Raw genomic sequence first — 21078 nt, 5'->3', positions numbered from 1 at the left:
AAGGAGGGAAATAATAAAAATTAGAGCAGAAATAAATGATATTGAAACAAAAAAGACAGTAGAAAGGATCAATGAAACAAAGAGTTGGTTCTTCGAAAAAATTAACAAAATCGACAAATCCTTAGCCAGGCTCACTAAAAAAAGAGAGAGAAGTCTCAAATAAATAAAATTAGAAACGAGAAAGGAGAAATCACAACAGATACCGAAGAAATACAAAGGATCATAAGAGAATACTATGAAAAACTATATGCCAACAAATTGAACAACCTAGAAGAAATGAATAAATTCCTAGGCTCATACAACCTACCCAAACTGAATCAGGAAGAAATAGAGAATCTGAATAGACCAATCACAAGTAAAGAAATAGAAACAGTAATCAAAAGCCTCCCCAAAAATAAGAGTCCAGGACCAGACGGCTTCTCTGGAGAATTCTACCAAACATTCAAAGAAGATTTCATACCTATCCTTCTCAAACTATTCCAGAAAAGAGGAAGATGGAGCACTCCCTAACACAGTCTACGAAGCCAACATCACCCTGATCCCCAAACCTGACAAGGACAACACAAAGAAGGAAAACTACAGGCCAATATCACTGATGAAGATAGATGCAAAAATCCTCAACAAAATTTTCGCAAACCGAATACAGCAATACATCAAAAAGATTATACACCATGATCAAGAGGGATTTATCCCAGGTACACAGGGATGGTTCAACATCTGCAAGTCAATCAACGTGATTCACTACATTAACAAAATGAGAAACAAAAACCACATGATCATCTCAATAGATGCAGAGAAAGCATTCAACAAGATCCAACATCCATTTATGATAAAAACCCTCAATAAAATAGGTATAGAAGGAAAGTACCTCAACATAATAAAGGCCATATGTGACAAACCCACAGCCAACATCATACTCAACGGACAAAAACTGAAACCCATCCCTCTCAGAACAGGAACAAGACAAGGGTGCCCACTTTCACCACTCTTATTCAACATAGTACTGGAAATTTTGGCCAGAGCAATTCGGCAGGAAAAAGAAATAAAAGGAATCCAAATAGGCAATGAAGAAGTAAAACTCTCGCTGTTTGCAGATGACATGATCTTATATATAGAAAACCCCAAAGAATCCATAGGAAAACTATTAGAAACAGTCAACAGCTACAGCAAAGTTGCAGGGTATAAAAGCAACATACATAAATCAGTAGCATTTCTTTTTATTTTTTTTCATTTTTTATTTTTTTATTTTTTCCTTTTTCTCCCCAAAGCCCCCCGGTACATAGTTGTGTATTCTTCATTGTAGGTTCTTTTATTTGTGGCATGTGGGACGCTGCCTCAGCATGGTCTGATGTGCAGTGCCATGTCCGCGCCCAGGATTCGAACTAACGAAACACTGGGCCGCCTGCTGCGGAGTGCGCGAACTTAACCACTCGGCCACGGGGCCAGCCCCAATCAGTAGCATTTCTATATGCTAACAGTGAACTAACAGAAAAAGATCTCAAGAACTCAATCCCACTCATGATCGCAATAAAAAGAATAAAATACCTTGGGATAAATTTAACCAAGAAAGTTAAAGATCTATACGACGAAAACTACAAGACCTTCTTGAAAGAAATCGACGACGACATAAATAGATGGAAAGATATTCCATGCACATGGATTGGAAGAATAAACATAGTTAAAATGTCCATACTACCTAAAGCAATCTACAGATTCAATGCTATCCCAATCAGAATTCCAATGTCATTCTTTACAGAAATTGAACAAAGAATCCTAAAATTCATATGGGGCAAGAAAAGACCCCGAATTTCTAAAGCAATCCTGAGAAAAAAGAACAAAACAGGAGGCATCACAATCCCTGACTTCAAAACATACTACAAAGCTACAGTAATCAGAACAGCATGGTACTGGTACAAAAACAGGTGCATGGATCAATGGAACAGAATTGAAAGCCCAGAAATAAAACCACACATCTATGGACAGCTAATCTTCGACAAAGGAGCCGAGGGCCTACAATGGAGGAAAGAAAGTCTCTTCAACAAATGGTGCTGGGAAAACTGGACAGCCACATGTAAAAGAATGAAAATAAACCATTCTTTTTCACCATTCACTAAAATAAACTCAAAATGGATCAAAGACGTAAAGATTAGGCCTGAAACAATAAGTCTTCTAGAAGAGAATATCAGCAGTACACTCTTTGACATCAGCTTCAAAAGAATCTTTTCAGACACCATAACCCCTCACGTGAGGGAAACAATAGAAAGAATAAACAAATGGGACTTCATCAGACTAAAGAGCTTCTTCAAGGCAAGGGAAAACAGGATTGAAACAAAAAAATAGCCCACTAATTGGGAAAAAATATTCACAAGTTATTTATCCGACAAAGGGTTAATCTCCATAATATACAAAGAACTCACACAACTCAACAATAAAAATATCAAACAACCCAATTACAAAATGGGCAGGGGACATGAACAGACATTTCTCCAAAGAAGATATATAGATGGCCAATAGACACATGAAAAGATGCTCATCATCACTAATCATCAGGGAAATGCAAATCAAAACTACACAAAGATATCACCTTACACCTGTTAGAATGGCAAAAATATCCAAAACCAAGAGTGACAAATGTTGGAGAGGCTGTGGAGAAAAGGGAACCCTCATACACTGTTGGTGGGAATGCAAACTGGTGCAGCCACTATGGAAAATAGTATGGAGATTCCTCAAAAAGTTAAGAATAGAAACACCTTATGACCCAGCCATCCCACTACTGGGTATCTATCCTAAGAACCTGAAATCAGCAATTCTAAAAGTCCCATGCACCCCTATGTTCATCGCAGCATTATTCACAATAGCCAAGTCATGGAACCAACCTAAGTGTCCAGCAACAGATGATTGGATAAAGAAGATATGGTGTATATATATATATATATATATATATATATATATATATATATACAATGGAATACTACTCAGCCATAAAAAAGGACAAAGTCGTCCCATTCACAACAACATGGATAGACCTTGAGGGTATTATGTTGAGTGAAATAAGCCAGACAGAGAAAGACAAACTCTGTATGACTCCACTCATAGGTGGTAGTTAACATATGGACAAAGAGAACTGATCAGTGGTTGCCAGGGGAAAGGGGGGTGGGGGGAGGGTACTAGGGGTGAAGTGGTGTACCCACAACCTGACTAATAGTGATGTACAACTGTAATTTCACAAGGATGTTAACTTTCATAACCTTAATTTAAAAAAAAAAAGTAAAAGGATTATATGCCACGACCGAGTGGGATTTATTCCTGGGGAAAGGATGGTTCAACATACAAAAATCAGTTAATGTAATACACCACATCAACAAAATGAAAGAAAAAACACATGATCATCTCAATTGTTGCAGAAAAAGCATTTGACAAAACTCAATACCCTTTCGTGATAAAAACACTCAACAATGTAGGAATAGAAAGAAATTGCCTTAATATAATAAAGGCCATGTAAGTAAAACCCACAGCTAACATCACAGTCAGTGGTGAAAGACAGAAAGCTTTTCGTCTTGGTCAGTGCAGGCTGCTATAACAAATCATCATAGACTGGGTGCCTTAAAAAACAAACATTTATTCCTCACAGCTCTGAGCTTGGAGGTCCGAGATCAGGGTGCCCGCATGGTGGGCTCCTGGTGAGGGCCATCTTCCTGCTCGTGCGCTCACCCGGCCTTCCTTGGCGTGTGCAGCAGAGAGAGCTATCTGCGTCTCTTCTTCTTTTTATGAGGGCGCTAATCCCACCATGGGGGCTCCACTCTCATGATCTCATCTGGACCTAATCATCCCCTGAAGGCCCCAGCTCCTAACATCATGGCATTGGGAGTTAGGGCTTCAACATGTGAATCTGGGGGACACAGACACACAGGCCTCAGCACTTTTACTCTAAGACCAAGAAAAGACGAGGATGCCCAGTTTTGCCACTTCTATTCAATACTGGGAGTTCTAGCCAGAGAAGTTAAGCAAGAAAGAGAAATAAAAGGCATTAAATTGGAAGGGAAGAAGTAAAAGTGTCTCTGGATATCCACACGCGAAAGAATGAAGCTGGACCTCTACCTCACACCATATATAGAAATTAACTCCAAATGGATCAGAGACATAAATGTAAGAGCTAAAAGTGTAAAACTCTTCGGAGCAAACATAAGGCAAAATCTTCATGACAGTGAATTTGACAATGATTTCTTGGTTATGACACCAAAAGCACAGGCAACACAAGAAAAAATAAATTGGACTTCATCAAAATTAAAAACTTTTGGGGTCCAGCCCCATGGCCTAGTGGTTAAGTTTGGCACACTCCACTTGGGCAGCCAGGGTTCAGTTCCTGGGCACGGACCTACACCACTCGTTGGTGGCCATGCTGTGGCAGCAACCCACAAACAAAATAGAGGAAGATTGGCAACAGACGTCAACTCAGGTCAAATCTTCCTCAGTAAAAAAAAGAAAAATTAAAAACTTTGTACATCAAAGGACACTATCAACAGAGTGAAAAGGCATCCCATAGAATGAGAGAAAATATTTGTAAATCATATATCTGATAAGGGATTAAAATCCAGAATATATAAAGAATCCTAAAGTTCAACAACAAAAAAACAAACAATCCAATTTAAAAATGGACAAAGGATTCGAACAGACATTTCTCCAAAAAGCATAAAAATGCCCAATAAACACATGAAAAGATGCTCAACATCACTAATCAATAGAGAAGTGAAAATTAAAACCACTTTACACCCATTGGGGTGGCTATTATAAAAAATTAGACAAACAAAAACAGGAAACAGTAACTATCGGTGAGGATGTGGCGAAATTGGAACTCTCGTGCGTTGCCGGTGAGAATATAAAACGGTGCAGCTGCTGTGGAAAATAAAATGGCGGTTCCTCAGAAAGAATTACATGTGCTCCTGCGATCCCACTTCCGAGTGTAGACCCCAAAGATTTGATTGCAGGGACTTGAACAGATATCTGCACAGTGTTCATAGCAGCATCGTTCACAATAGCCAAAAGGTGGAAACAACCCAACTGTCCCTTGATAGGCGAACGGAAAAACAAAATGTGGTAAACACACACAATGGAATATTATTCAGTCTTAAAAAGGAAGGAAATGCTGTCACATGCTGCAAAGTGGGCGAGCCTGGAAGACATTGTGCTAAGTGAAATAAGCCCGTCACAAAAGGACAAATACTGTATGATTCCATTTATGTGAGATACTTAGGGCGGGCAAATTCATAGACAGAAAGCAGCCTGGCTGCGGCCAGGGGCTGGGTTGGGGGTGGGTGGGAATGGAGAGTTAGTGTTGACTGGGGATGGAGCAGGAAAATGATAAAGTTCCGCAGCCAGACGGTGGTGATGGTTGCGCGACAATGTGAATGTGCTTGATGCCACTGAGCTGTACACTGAAAAATGTTTAAAATGGTAAATCTTACGTATACTTTATCCAGCTTTTTAAAATTCTAATTTAAATTTTTTAAACAGTCAAAATTTACATTACTTATGTTATTTATATTTTATATTTCTATTTTAAATTTATATTAGATTACATAAATTTACATTATTTATATTTTACTACATAAATTTTTTTTAAACTTACAAAGAGCCCATGGAGAGTCTTCTGGTTCTATGTGTTTTCACCACAGGTGTCTTTGCCGCAAGCAGTTACTGCCACAAAGATTTTCACCGCAAATACTTTCCCTCAAACAACTAATTGGCTGTAAAGGCAATTTTGCCATAAAAGATTTTTTTTTAAAAAAAAAGTTGACAGTTTTGGTTTTATTTGGTTACAAACACGCATCCTAGTCTTTGTCCGAAGCTGACGCCTCTCAGTGTAGGGAGAGCATGCGTCACACTGAGCGAGAGACTGGAAGACGGAGTCTAGGTAACAGCCCACCAATTAACATCAGTCCTCGGGGCAGCACTGCCACGAAGCTACACGCTTTTAAATATGCAAATATCTGTATTCGAGCATGTTGTGTTTTCATCTCTCGCAGTCAAGTCTTCCGAATTTTGTCATGACGTTTCACGTTTCATCCTGTCTTTTTCGGTGTCCCTCCTCTGTTAGTCCCGCGCAGTCGCCCTCAGCCAGGGAGCGGAGCGCAGCCCGGCCGCGCGGGGGGACAGCGGGGGGCCGTGACGGCCGATGGCAGGGCAGCTGCGCCAGCCGGCCCGAGAGGCGCGCAGCGCGGGCCGGCCCTGCACGGGGCCCGACGGGCAGACCCCCGCCCCGCCCCGCCCCCCTCGGGGAGCCGCGGTGACTCGGCTGGGGCCCTCCAGGGAGCACGGCCGAGGGCCCGAGCGGGCGCCGACGGCTCCCGAAGCGGACCCAGAGAGGGCGCCCTCGGCCTCCGGGCCTCGCGGGGCCCGGGACTGGACCGAGCCGGGGCGCCGGCCCCGAGTGCCCGCCCTTCTCTGCCGCTGCGGTCCGGGGCCGCCCCCCACGCTCCAGGGCTCCGGGTTGTGGCGGCGACCGGCGGCGTGTGTCCCTCGAGCACCTCCCGCCGCTCAAGGCTGGGCCCTCGGGGGTCCGCCGCGCTGGTGCGCCCGGGGGTGTTCTCTGGGCCTCAAATGGGGCCCGAGGACCCGGGTGGGAGCGGGAGTCCTGGTTCTGGAAAGCTCGCTGCAGCCGTCACCTCGTGGCAAAAGCATGTCACGATCAGGCGGGCCTGGCTCCCGTCGTCGGGTATAACGCGGGGATCGCTGAAATGGGCGGTGGGAGCGGGAGCGTCCTCGCAAGTGGCGAGGGCAAGGCCGCCAGTTTGCCTTCCGAAGCGGGGCCTGAGCCTGGTTCTCACAGACGATCAGATGCGAACCTGGAGCTCCCTTAGGCTGTGGTGAGCCCTCCTTAACGCTGCCACCCCTTCCTGCCCAGTGACTGCCGCGGTGGCCTTGCCCGTCGGGCTGTCGTGAAACTCTTTGGCGCGGGAACATCCGTGGGCGTGTCCCAGTCCGCACAGGAAGAGCACTTCGTCCCAAAGCTCACCGTGGGCATGTTCCTGGGGCGGGGCCCCGCTGTCCGCTCCTGGGGGCCGTGTCGACAGTGGGAGGTGGGGCGGGACGCGGCACTCCCGCAGCTTCTCTCCAAACCTAGTCCCGGCGGGCCTCGCAGGGCCTGTCTGTGGACATTCCTGACCCACAGCTTCCCTCGGACAGTGACAGCAGAACTGTTTCCTCTGCGTGGCTGCCAAACAGGCCACCTCCCTGCCCTGGCCCCAGAGTGGACGGCGGGGCCCCAGGACCTTGAGGGCGCCAAGCTCCCCCAGGCCTCAGTCTGTGCGCCCTGGAACGCAGAGCCCAGCCGGCCGGGGAAGGCGGCCTCCCAGCGACTTCCCCTTTGGCTTTGCGGCCAGAGGATGGGAAAGGCGCTCCTTGTGTTTCGGAAAGCCTGCCAGAGTTCCCTCCCTCGGGGAGGGCAGCCAGAGGGGCAGCTCAGTGCCCCACTCCACACCCCTGGGTGTCCACACTAGAGAGAAACACAGCCTTCTGAGACCCACCTGCCCCTGTGACTCAATGACAGAGAGGGACATGCCCACCAAATAACCCAGCAGCCACGGAAGGGAGGTACCTCCCTGCAGTTTCTGCATAGGGGTCATCAAACCCACTTTTGCATTCCAGGGAGTGACCCCGAGCCTCCCCCGCACCGAGTCACAGGGCATCCCAGGCGTGGGGCTCAGGGTCTGACGCCCGGGGCCCTCAGTGTGCTTGTGCCTTCTGCTGTCGGGCATCCGCTCAGCACCATTCCTGGGTTTGAAAGGGCTCTGTTGTTGAAATCGTTTGCTTCCCTTGTGTCAGCGTGGGTGGCAAGGAGATTTGGGCCCTGGTGGAGACATGGGATGCCCTTGCACAGTATGACCTGGCACCTGGGTGTGTTCCCTCACTACCTGTTGAGTGCCCCACTCAGGAACCAACTGCCCCTTGGGATGGGAGAGGCAAAGTTCCACCGCTTGCCTTCCTGGCCAGACATAACGGCTCCGCTCCTGAGATTGTGGGAACCCAGGACCCAGCAAACAAACAGGTCTGTCTGACAGAGCAGATTGTCTCCCGTCTTGGGGACTCATGAGCTTCTCTTGAGACCTAGCTTTGCCCCGAAACCCGGACTCCTGGGGGCAGATGTGCCCTGCCTGGATGGAGAGGCCTGGAAGCCCCGGTTCTCGCTGCCGCCTCACTTCCCTCTGGACTTTGGTGGTGGCGGAGGCTTCAGCTCCTGGCCACAGCTCAGGGTACACAGGGCAACGTCAGACGAGGCTTCCGGCTCTGCTCCAGGCACAAGTCCTGTTCTCAGTTCAAAGGTTTCCTCCCAGGGCCTGTGCTCCACAAGGCGGGGCGTCCCCAGGGCAAGAGAGGAGTACAGGACATAAAGGGGAAAGTGGGAAAGTGACGGGGGTGGTGACCTCCAGGGATGGCCTCGCGCGTTCTTGGGGTGCAGGGCCCTCTCCGAGACCAGGTGGGAGCTCCGGGAGTCCCAGACAGGGTCTGACTTCAGGTGCTCACGGCACTCCGTGCGCCGAGCTGGGTGGTGCTCTGGGCATCCGAGGACGCTGGGGCCGCGCGGGCAGGCAGGGGCCTGAGGGCTGCACTGGCCGTCACAGACGAAATCCGAGAGCCCAGGCCACAGGCCGCCACAGGCTTGGGTGCGATGATGGGACCAAGGTAGGGAAGTGTCACCGCACCCTGGCCAGGCGGGAACGGCCCCACAGAGGCCCCCTGGCAGACTGTCTCTGCCCTGCCAGGGCACTGTGGGACCTGCCGTCACTGCTTGGAGGGCGTTCTTGGGACAGTCTCAGGTAGCAGCTCTCTGCCTTTGAGGGAGGATTTGATGTTCTGAAAGAACCAAAAATCATTTAGAGCCAAGTCCAGGGAGCAAAGCCTGGATCCAGCTGTGAAAAGCTGGAGTTGACAAAAATAGGGGTAGATGCCAGTTTTACTTGGGCCTGCGGAGAAGGGAGGAAGGTGCGATGGAGAAGGGAGCTCCAGAACTCTGAGCAGAAGCCAGAAGGAGGCAGGACTGTCAGCGTCGGGTCAGCATGGCCTCCGGGACCACAGAGGGCACCGTCGGCATGGACTCTCTGTGCTGGTGGAGCCTTGTGGGGTCTGCACGCTGACTGGAGAGCCCGGCGCAGAGGGGATGTGCAGCAGTCATCGGCCGAAGTGACAAGACAGACCCGGAGAAGTTGGGAAGAACACATCGGTATGAGTCTCTTTATGAGAAGTTCCAAAGCAGGTGAAACCCAGCCCCGCAGTTGGGGAAGATTGACCGTGGGACGGGACCTGGGGTGTGATAACAGGAGCTTCGGCTTGACAGTAAGGTGTCACGCTGTGCTTGCATGCCTGTGCACTCCTTGGTATGTGTGATAGATTCCATAATAAAGAGTTTTTAAAGTCCTTTTCTGTTTAAAAAAATTTGGCCTGAGACTCACAAGTCACACTCATCACCTGCTGGAGAGAGTGTGGCAAGCGAGGACCTGGGGGACTGAGCTGTCTGCAGGCCTGGGCAGCTTTCCCCGAGGGAGGGGGCTTACTGGCTACCACCTGTGTAAACCCAAAGCCGGGGCAGCCGCTTGGGTCTTGGAGAAGAAAGCAGGAGAGTGGCGGCCTGCGGGGTGTGGGAGCGGGGCACAGGGCTGAGGACTGGGGCAGAGGAAGAGCCACAACGCCAGCTCCGGGTGGTAGAGAGAAGACTGGGAGGCTACAAAGATAGGGCCCCTAAGACTCGGCTGCAAAATAGGCGCGCAGTTCCTAGTCCTAACGACCCCTGCCCCGTGCCTGCAGAAAGGGCCAGGGAGGGCCTCCCGTGCCCAGGGACAGCCCTGTCTTGGGAGCTTCCCCTTCCTGGCAGGGAGCTATCTTCTCTCTCCCTAAAGGTGAATAAACTGCCAGGGCACGTCTGGCCAACACCCACTTCCATAATATTCTCTCTCACTTTCCAGCGTTTCCCACACCCTGCAGGGGCCACTCTCCTGCAAACTGGAAGTGACCCTCGGAGGAGAGAACTTTCCTACTAGCTGGACCCGCCGGGTCTTCTCAGTGCTGCAGCGCCTCCCTGTGGTCACCAAGGACATCACGGCCTAGGAGGTTGCGGGGATTTCCCTGGTTGCTGCCAGCCGTAGGACCCCGCCCCCCAACAGGTGTAGACAGTCTCCGCGGAGCCCTGGAAGCATCTCTGGGCTTCTGCTCTGCTCCCACAACAGCGCTGCGGAGGGGGCTCCATGCAGGTCACTAGACTCACCCCGACTTCCAGGCTCTGCAGGCAGATTCAGAGGTTGGCGTGACACTGCTGAAAGGGTCTCCGTTGAAGATCTCACCAAGCCCTGTCCTCAGATACTTTTTAAGGTCTGGGGCCCAGCATCCAGCCTCAGGAGCAGGGTCGGGCTAGCGTGAAATGAGAGGTGCATAGGGTGCAAACTAGAAGGAGGCGCTTACCTGCCGGGTTGTGCAAGTGCAGGCTGGGCACTTGTATGACCCCAGGAACAAGTGCCTCAATTTAGCACCCTCTGCACCTCACTCACCTCACCCTAAACCCAGCCTGGCTCAGAAGAAAAAGAATCCTGCAAAAGCGTGGGCCTTCGCTCTTACACTGAACTGCAAAGTAGGTCGGCTTTGAGGGGGTTCGCTGAGGCAGGGCTTTCCACCCCATCCCAGGAATGGAGCAGGGGAGAGGGCGGCTTAGACGGCAGGCAGCTGTGGGGTGATGGGAAGTGTCAAGGCAGAGGTGTAAGGGCTCAGGACAAGAGCTCTCAGGACCCTTCTTGAGAAGAGGTAGACAGAGAATTCTGAGGCTAGCCCAAATCAACCAGGACTTCCTAAGGAGCTGGGCCTGTGTTCTGGCTCTGCCTGAGACAGACCACAGCACATCCAGGTTCATACTTTGACTGTGACAAGTACTGTGTCCCCAGACACACTGCTTACTGCCTCCCATTGTCATTAATAGGCTCTTCACTGGTATCTGAATGATAACAGCCCTCGTGCGGAGGCTGGGACCCCTGAAGGAGGCAACCTACACATTGCAGTGAGCGCTGACACCCCTGGGGCTGAGTCACAGGAGGCGGGCACAGTGCTTCCCTGGGAGGGCTCAGGGGCAGGAAGAGCAGACAGGGGTCTGGGCAAGTGCAGGGCTGGACAGGGTTTCCCAAAGCAGGGCAAGCTCACCCCTGGGGCTGTGTGAGATGGCTTTATGTGATATACTGGCAGACCACTTTTCATTTTAATAATTGTGTTTATTTTACTACATATTAGCAAGACAATAACCAGCCCATCACAACTGTGATTTACATTTTAGGATGAAGCTATGTAAAAGCAAGTTGATGAAAAGATAATGTAAGGATAAATACTAAGTAGCTAACACACAGATGTGGCAAAATTGTGAAGGTGGTCTGTTAGTACACTGACAAGTTGTCCTGGTATGCCCAGGACTTTCCTGGTTTTAGCATGGAAAGTCCCATGTCCCAGGACCCCTCTCAGGCAAATCAGGATGACTTGTGACCTGTGTGTGAAGGCCCAAAGTTTGGGACATGCTGAATTCAGGCGCTAGAGTCAAACAGACCTGGTTCAACTCCTGGTCCAACACCAGCTACAGCCAGACTTCCTGGCTCCCTTAAGACCACAGAAGTTGTGGTAAGGAGTAAATGGGGACCTCTAAACCAAGGCCTTACAGCCTCCATGGAACAGAGTGGGTGCTTAATCAGTTCAGCATTCCTTCACCTGCGTGCCAGGCAGCGTGCTGGGCGCCCTGAATGCAGCACAGGACAAGCTTATATTATCAGAGAAGACGGTTAACAAGTAATCACAAAAGGTGGTGACAGTGGGAATGGGCTGATATTGGAGTGCATAGGAGGACATCTGGAAGAAGTGACGTGCAACCTGAGCCCTGAACAAGGATCCTTAAGGCAAGGGGCCTGGGGCCACCAAGTTCCCACCAGAACAAGGGAAGGCCCCATCATGAGAGTGAGTGCAGGCTACCCAGTGGAGTGGGAGCAGCACAGCCACCGGCCATGCCATGGAAGCCACCAACGGAGTGTGGATTCTGTGTTGAGGGCACTGGGAAGCCATTAAAGCTTCAACGTAGAGGAGGAACGTGACCTCACTTCTGGCTACAGCTGGAAAACGGCTTCACCTAAGCGAATGCAGGAAACCACCAGGAAGGCAGCTGCAGGAGCGCAAGCCAGACCTGCCTTGGTCAAGGGGTTAGCTGCAGAAACGGAGGCATTTCAGAGATAGACGCCACGGGACGTGAGGGCTGATGGGACATGGGAGGGGAGCAAGAGGAATCAGGGGCAGGTAGATAGTTCGCTGAGATCAGGCCTTGAGAAGCAGCCATTTGGGCATGTGTGGGGTGGGGGGCTTTGTTAGCCACTTTAAGTTTGGCTTAAGATATGCCGAGTCTGAGATGCGTGTCCAGCATCCAAGTGGAGCTGGGAGGGGGTCCAGGAAGAGATCTGGGTCGGAACTAGGGCTTGGGGGGCATCAGCACACAGGAGGATTCTACTGTTAACTCATTTAACCTTCACACCATGAGGCAGGTACTAGTCTCACCCCATTTACAAGGACAAGGCAGAGGGGCCGATGGATGAGCTTCCATTAGGGCATATTTGTATATTATTGTAACTGAGTAAGAAAACATATAAAACAGTTGGCCTAGAGGATTGTGTTCTTTAATATTCTAAGCTGGGAACTCTGTGTGCCTTCAGGCCTTTAGTCAGCACGTGCTGGGCTTCTACCCTGGGCCAGTGCTGCAGACAGCTGGGAGGGGAGCCAGCAGTTGTCCAAGTAAAGCCGCCTCCTTCTCTCTGCCTTCTCCTCTCCCAGTACCTCCTCCAGCCTGACATTCCCATCATCAGTCTAGAGAAGAGGCTTCCAATCTGAGGCTTCCTGGGGTATCAATGAGCACGTGGAATTGTAGGCAAAACTGCCTGAGTGTCCATTTGCCAGAGAGTCCTTAGCCTGAAAGCAGACTAAGAGCCAGGGCATCATTCACAATAGCCAAGATGTGGAGACAACCTAAGTGTCCATCAACAGTGAATGGAGAAAGAAAACATGCTATATATACACAATGGAATATTATCCAGCCACGAAAAAGAAGGAAATCCTGCCATTTGTGACAACGTGGATGGAGTTTGAGGGCATTAGGCTCAGTGAAGTAAGTCAGAGAAAGACAAATGCTGCATGGTCTCACTCACATGTGGAGCCTAAAAAAGCCAAACTCACAGAACAAGACAATAGAATGGTGGTTGCCAGGGGGTGGGGGAAATGGAGAGAGGTTGGTAAAAGGATACAAAATTTCAACTATAAGATGCATAATGGCCAATAAACAAATGAAAAGCAATAGGATATATATAGGAGCCTGTGAGGAAGCCATTTGGTGTAAAACTAATTCAGCCTGACCTTGTTTTGCCAAAAGGGCCTCACATGGCCTGTCGAGCATGCATTGTACCTCTGCTTTAAACATTTACTATGTCCCAAAGACAAGAATGAGGCCCTTAAAGATAAGAATGTAGCTTTCTCCCATATCGGCATTTCTTTAAGGATAAGCATTCTCTTTCTGGAAACTAAGGATTAATTACTGACTTGGTATGCTCAGCTTGTGACCACTGGCCTGCTGACCACTGACCTGCTGTGCCAGCTCAGCATCTCATGACAGTAAAAGAGATACTCCTGTCAATGTGATGTATCCTCTTTGTTCCAAGATGGTATACAACCACTCCGTACCTCCCACTTCTTTGGTGCCCTTCCTTCCTTGGGGAAGGCAGGCCCTGGGCTAGGCCCTCCTCAGACCTGGCTCATAGTAAACTCACCCCAATCTTATCGATTGATTATGGATTATTTGCATCGACATTTCTGAGGATCAGATGTAAAATGTCATTCTTTTAAATGTTAATGATTTTTGTATAGGAAAAAAAAAAGAACCAGTGGCAAACTGTGTGCGAGCTCCCTGGGGACGAGTGGGACTCTTCCTGTCCTCTCGGTTTGCCAGCAAGATGATCCTCTGAGCTCCTGATGGGATGGACAAGTGGGATTTGGGAGCACGTGGGCAACGTGGGGAGATCCTCCCGAGGCAGGGACTAGTGGCTGCAACCTGGGAAGAGGAGGGGTCTGTTCCAGGACCTCTGGGGCCCTGAAGGATGGTAGAGGTGTGCGGGTCCCTCCAGATCCAGGTTGGGGCCTTCTTTTTGAGAAGGCTTTTGCCTGGAGCCACAGAATCTTGAAACGGATAAGCTTCTCCTGGGGACATTCTGGAACCAGGGAGGAAGGGCCTCAAGGATACAGCAGAAAAAGCGAGACTACCCTTTGTGGCAACTCTGATGTCGAGAGCCAAGACAAGTAGTATGGACGGAAGACAACAAAGGAGAGCAGGGAGACAATGTCCTGGAAGCCAAGAACTGAATTCCTGGCCCTGGCCCTCCGACCTGGGGCAAGTTTCTTTTCCTCTCTGGACCTGTTTCCTGATCGAAGCATTGAGGAGCTGGGACTAGGTTATTTTGAAAATCTATTTCTGCCCCAACATCCTGATTTCCTAGCTTGAGAGCATGAGCTAGCGCTTATTTTTGCGTGGTGCACGTGATGTGTGAAGGGTGCACTACACAGGGCTGGGGAGCACCCCCAGCGCACGTGTGGGCCGGGCCACCCTGCTGTGGACAGAAGGGCTGCTCTGCACCCCTGTAGGTCTCTCCTCCAGGATGGAGGCCCAGAATCTAAGCACGGTGGGGTTGAATGTCTGCTGGGACAGATCACCCTAAGCCATCACACTGCCACCAAACCAACACTGATGTCTTCCCAATCTGAGCTCCGCAGCCACCCTCTTCACCCCTCCTGCCTTTTCTTGGTGCTGACCACAAAAGCCCTCTCTGGGTAGCATGCTGGGTTCTTTTTGTGGTGGTTTCGGCAGCCCAGTATCCATTCTCTTCCCTTTGGGAATCCATGGCCTTGTCAGGTGTCCTGCCCTCCAGGGCCAACATGTGGGCACACAACCCAAGGCGCCAGCCGAAGCTCCCTGCCTGGGGAGCAGCAGGCAGAGGCCAGGCTGTTCCTCCCCTTCACTTCTGCCCGCCTCCCGCCTTCCTGTGGGTTCAGAGAGCTCACCATCTCTCTCCAATGAATCGTTGCGCTTAAGCTAGAGTGACTTTGGATGCTTACCGCCAAAAAATCTTTTAGGAGAGCTTCCAGCACAGGTGACCGAGCCCAGGTTCCTGCCGCTCCCTGCACATCTTCAAAGAGCCTAAGAAGCTTCTTGTTTTCCAAGGCCCATGGCTGCCTGTCTTGTAGGCAGAAAGGAGAGAAGGGGAGAGGGACAGACGAGACTTCTCAGAAGCCTGGCTGACTTCCGGTGGTGCCAGATGCCTCTGCCCAGCAGAAGTCCTGAACTGAAATCAATACGGGCATCACTGCTCTTTGCTGGGACCGCGGGCGGTGGACGCACACCTGGAGAAGGCTGGGGTGGATGGTGGAGGCACACCTGGAGAAGACTGGGGCGGCGGGTGCACACCTGGAGAAGGCTGGGGCGGCGGGCGCACACCTGGAGAAGACTGGGGCGGCGGGCGCACACCTGGAGAAGGCTGGGGCGGCGGGCGCACACCTGGAGAAGACTGGGGCGGCGGGCGCACACCTGGAGAAGGCTGGGGCGGCGGGCGCACACCTGGAGAAGACTGGGGCGGCGGGCGCACACCTGGAGAAGGCTGGGGCGGCGGGAGGCGAAGGAGTGGGAGGACATCTCCCTGCCCTCTAGAGGACGCTATATCGCACACGGAACGCATTATTTCAGAGGAAGGAACAGAGGCGCAGGTGTGTTATGTAGTTCACTCAAGGTCCCGCGGGTGTGAACCAGCAGAGCTGTGCTTCTACTGTACACGCTGCTCCTGGGAACGACCGCTGTGCCTTCCAGAACAGCTGGCCATGACCAACGAGGTCTTTAAACTTCGAAAACGCCTCTACTCTCAAATTTACACCATACCTACTAAAATGAACACTGAAAACCTTGGGGCTGCTTCTCCTCGGCCTCTCATTAACAACAGCTCCACCTAACAGCTACTCTGAAGTAACAATGCTGCTGAGGAGAGAAAAAGGCCAGCAAACAGGTATTACACTTCCAAGAAACTGAAACAGCTCACAAAACATAAATGTCTCACAAAAGCTTTATTTGTGGTCACATCTACAGTTCTCATCTCGGTATACAAACGACTCACAGTTCGGGGCAATGCTTCTAATACAAGTCATAACACTGTGGGGCTCACTGAATGAGTAGTGCACTTGATATAAAAATAAATTACAATTTAAAAGCTACTGCAAAGCTTTACACATATAAAAAGTAAACACGAAATAGTTAGTGAGGTCCTCGTGAAGATAAAAAGAGCAAGGGATCTGTGCTAAAACGCATCGCTGACAAAGAGAAATCCCGGGAAGTCACTGAGTTGTTGTCTCAAGCAATGTGATAAGGAGATTTATGGCTCCTGTCTCTTAGAACTGGAAATAATCACAGCTCTACCAACATGTTAACACAGCAGAGTAAGACTCAGGGCAAGTTTCTATAATCCAAACAAACCCTCATCCTGGGCGCTAATAGGTAGGAAAAGTTGCCAACTTTCCTCTGATCATTCAAGAACCAGAGTGTTTAAATTTTTGAGAGGGAAATAGGACAAATAATACAGAAATGTACGTTGTTCAGTCTGCATAAGATTCCAGGTTTCTAAGCAACTAAAAGGCTGAGGGCAAAATTAATCAGAAACGGTGAGACCCATGACTGACCTTGTCCATGTGTGAATGAGGATCTAAAGATGTCAGGTGCCTCCAAGCAACGGGCGACGCTGCAGAACTCTGAACACCTGCCTGCCTCCCAGGGAGCCACTCTCCCCTACAGAGCTGGAGACCGGGACGCGCACCTGTTTCGTGAGGCTTTCTGGAACCCAGCCATGCCGGCTCACTGACTCTGGCCTATGCTGCTTCTGCGCTGCAAAGCAGAGGTGACAGTAAAGTGTTAACTCCCTCTGCTCTTTACAGAAAGTCTGCTGACCCTGCTCTAAAGGAGCAGACAGGAACTGTGCTTCTCAAGACCCTTACTTACGGAAAAATATCAAAGATTTTTCTCCATGTAAGTAACTCCCAAATAATTCAGCTCTAACAAGGTTTCTGACATGATACTGAGCTTTCATCTTGGGCTCATCTAGGAGAAGACAGAGGCCCCAGTTTCAGCCAGAACTGAGAAGCGTAAGAGAACAAGCAGTCCAGACGCAAGGAACGACCGGGGCTTTCACCCTTAACTGTCCACAGAGCACCCGTGATTGTGCAGGAGCAGATAAAGGTAAAGACAAAACATTAGCGAACTATAAGAAATATTTTTTAAAAGAATTTTTTTGGGGGCCAGCCCCGTGGTTGAGCGGTTAAGTTCGTGGCCCAGTTCAAATCCTGGGCACGGACATGACACTGCTTGTCAGGCCTTGTTGAGGTGGCGTCCCACATGCCACAACTAGAGGGACCTGCAACTAAGATATACAACTATGTATGGGGGGGGTTGGGGAGGTAAAGCAGAAAAAATTTTTTTTCTTAAACGTTTTAGGAAAACTGCTAAGGGCATGTCTAAATTTACCAAGATCAAAGGAACCTAAGCATTCCTCTGTTCAGCAGTGTTTCCTGAAGGTCAGGAATGAAAGAACAAGAAGTCCTTCCTGCGGATACAAAGGTGATACAACTGACAGTGAGACATAGGATCTCACTGATTATGTTACAAGTTCTGAGGAACAGTATAGGGCAGAAAACTGAAACTGCCAATCTTATTTTAAACCAGCAGGCCGCCTCTCCCCTTCCTTCCAGACTGTACAAAGGACTGATCTGAGATTCATCTGCAGCTCGCCCAAGGCCGGCAGCAGACCGTCCACTGCCGAGCGCTGTGCTAAGTGTACTAGAGCTGTGCACACGGCAAACCATCCAAGAGCAGCAGCAGCAACACTGGAGCACAGGCGACAGACCGGTGAGGCGACGGGAGAGCACGGCAGAGGTGCCACCACTTTCAGCGCCCGCCTAACCCGGCTCACAGTCACAAGTTCTATCGTCCTTCTTCCTAACGAGTTCCCAGAGTAAAATCTGGTCCTGGAAATCTGGAAAGAGTAACCACAGGGCAGTTGAGCCTGTGGCTGAAGCAGCCTTCGTTTGTTTTTGCAGCTCTGGGTCTGTTATCTCGGCCGTAAAGCTGCCTCCAATGGAGGACGGCTAACCGCTCTCTAGCTGGAGCACTCAAATAAACCATTGTTCTTGCTTTCTTTTCAAACATGTTCTCATTACTCCTGACTTAATTGACTTGATTAAACGTTGCCAATATTTCTTTTTAGCTATATTGTACCATGGGAACCTCATCTGGATACAGAAAAACTTCCTGCCTAACTGGCTGTCCTTCTGAACAACAGTAGGGCTATTTAACCTCATCTGAGGATCTGAGCTTTACTTAATATATCAGATGATTCAGATGTGCAGGCAGATTCTAACCTCTTGTAATGGGGTCCTCTGCCCTGCAGGGCACCAGCCTATAGTGCCTCCACAGCTGTTCCTCCTTTCCCGCTCCTCCTACTTCAATGAACCCAGGCTGCCCTCGTATCCAGTATCAGCTCCAATGACAGCATCCTTTACCGACTCACAGTGCTTCTCTCCTGCTCACAGAGACAGATTCCCCCCTTCCCCATCTGACACATTCAGTCTCCTCAGCCCTGCCCCTCCCTCCCTCCCATTCTCGATGAGCAGAACAAGATGAGGTTTACATCAGCTCAGAGATGGCACCAGCAGCAGATATGACAGGAAAGTTACACCTAACAGGTCTCTAATCTGTCAGGGCCAAGTCCCTGTTAAAGTATTAATTTCCATGTTTACCACTTCATGTCAGAACATGAGACAAAATTTCCTTTTAGCTTGAGACTTAAGTGAATTTTAAGAAAGTCCCTAGCAATATTCTGAGTGGCAAGAACACAGGTACCTGAAGACACAAAGGTTATAGAATATTCTCAACAACTTAATTCCTAAATTCTAGGAAGTTTAAAAGGAGGATGGTGCTACCTCCTAAACTAGATGGGAAATTCAGGCTTTCCAAGCTAGTAATGCCCTCGCTGCTTTGTGGTTGGAAGCACAACCTAACCTTTCAGTGCATCTAGGGTTGTCAGGACACTGAAAACGTGATGTCCAGTCCAACACGTCCTGGGTCAAGCCCCTGGTTCAGGGTGTCCCGTACAGCTGCTGGAAAATTTGTTTTACAATTAAGAATTGGCAAGAGCTCCACCAGTGAAATCTACCAGCTTAGCACAATGGCTAAGGGGAGGCAGCCAGCAAGAAGTGCCAACTTTCTTTCCTTCAGCAAAATAGTTTTGTGCAAAAGTGGTTTCCAGTCTGCACAGCTCCCTGGGAAACAGCACAGGATTAAAATTCCTCAGCTTTCCAGTCAGACACTTGCGTGTGTTTGCCTGAGCACATGATTATGCTAAAGGGAGCCCAGGATAGTCCAAACCATGGAATTTTAAAGATCATAAAACTGGCTGTTCTTTTACGCTGAGCCACATACATTAACACTCAATTATACACACATCACAGGACAGAAAACTAAAAAGCAAATTCCACGAGGAACAGTATAACATCAGTCTTGAATAACAGGGATTAACAGTGGCTTTACCCACATGGTTTCCACGTTGTCCTCACTTCCAAGAGCAACTGAGGTCTACCTTATGCATTCTAAAGTTTTAAAGCTAAAACAGTGTTTTTCTGGGTGTTGAGATCGTGAATGGTTATTCTTATACTTTTCTCTATTTTCTATAATGAGTATTTACTACTTTAATGTCCAGAATTTTTCTATACAGACCAAAAGTGATGAGGAAATTCTAGAGAACTTTAACACACAATTCCTAATGTAGTGTGAGATGTGAGCTCTTTCAGTGTGTTGTGTACAGTTTCGGACACAGTAGGTGTTCAAGAAACAAAATGCCCCCACCCTGACTCCCTATTTCTGTCCTGGCATTTTTGTTTTGTTTTCTTCATTTTACAAGCTCAAAATTTATACTAAAAGGAAACGGAGCCTATGTGCAAACAGGTACCGTGTGGAGCACTAAAGCCACAGACAGTGTTGTGCTGCTCCGTCAGGGCCTGAGCCTAGAAAGGCCTGCGCCCCCGGCCTGCTCAGGAAGAAGTGTAGGCATCTGTGGGAAACGGCCCAGGGTCTCTCGAACCTACCCTGGCTCCTTCCAGGCTGAAAAGTCACAGAATATGTGTGTGGTGCAAGTCAGTGCTCCCTGTGGGAAGGCAAGGCTGAAAAAATACAACGCCCACTTGATTTCTCTGTAGTTCTTCTCAAGGTTTATCTTACCTTTATGTCAACTTGAAGTATTAAGATAGCCAGTCCAGTGAGAAGTCAAAAGAATGGGAGACATTTGAAAACCCTCTGTATTCTAAACTTCTCTTTAGTATTCTAATTATAAAAAAGTTAGCCCTTAATACCTACACATTGCCCTCATTAATTCCCTAAATTCTTTATTTCCAGGTAATGCATGAAAAATGCAGTTTCTCTAACAGGGCTTGAGAGGAAGGACACTCAACCTGATACTAGAGAGAGAGAACAAGGCTGTTGACACCAGAGACGGCCTAGCTACGAAGGCATCCTGAACAATTACAACCACTAGGTGGAGCCAAGGGTTTGAAGGAAACCACAGGGAAAGTAATTCCCTTGTTTCAGGAATTTACAACTTTAATAAAACTATAGAAAGCAAAAGACCAGATACCCTCATTTGGGCAAATATGTAGCATAATTAAACCCTTCCAGTTGGACGGAAAATGTAGCTGTTTTTTCATGGAGTTGAAGTCAAATGTAGGTGAACGTTTTTACCCACAAGTAACAGACAAGCTCCTGAATCCAACATATTCCAGTGGAACCTGATTCCAGGACGGACTGCTGGAGAGCGCTAGGCATTCCAGTTACAGGTGGCCAAGAGGCCATCCCTTAGAGCTCAGTCGTCAGTAAACACTTCTGCTTCAAGACAGCTTCTTCGGCCAAGGTTGGAGCAGGGCTGAAAGGAAGAAAGTATGAGAGTTATTCGATGA

General features: G+C 49.1%; 1 protein-coding gene across 4 annotated transcripts in view; it reads right to left on the bottom strand.

Annotated features, from left to right (window-relative positions):
• Positions 1–18557: 18557 nt before the first annotated feature.
• Positions 18558–21078, bottom strand: part of EPB41L5 (erythrocyte membrane protein band 4.1 like 5) — a 146748-nt gene continuing 144227 nt past the window's right edge. For 3 of the 4 annotated variants that reach the window (XM_070507488.1, XM_070507487.1, XM_070507489.1), the window contains exon 25: positions 18558–21044. In XM_070507488.1, the coding sequence (XP_070363589.1) occupies positions 20978–21044 (67 nt within the window). In that variant the 3' untranslated portion in view covers positions 18558–20977. The remainder of the gene's footprint in view (positions 21045–21078) is intronic. The other variant, XM_070507491.1, reaches the window with a different exon arrangement.

Source organism: Equus asinus, chromosome 4 (genome assembly GCF_041296235.1).
Source record: "Equus asinus isolate D_3611 breed Donkey chromosome 4, EquAss-T2T_v2, whole genome shotgun sequence".
Lineage (NCBI taxonomy): Eukaryota > Metazoa > Chordata > Mammalia > Perissodactyla > Equidae > Equus > Equus asinus.
Note: the sequence above shows the minus strand (reverse complement) of the source record. Positions and strands in the feature narration are given on the sequence as shown.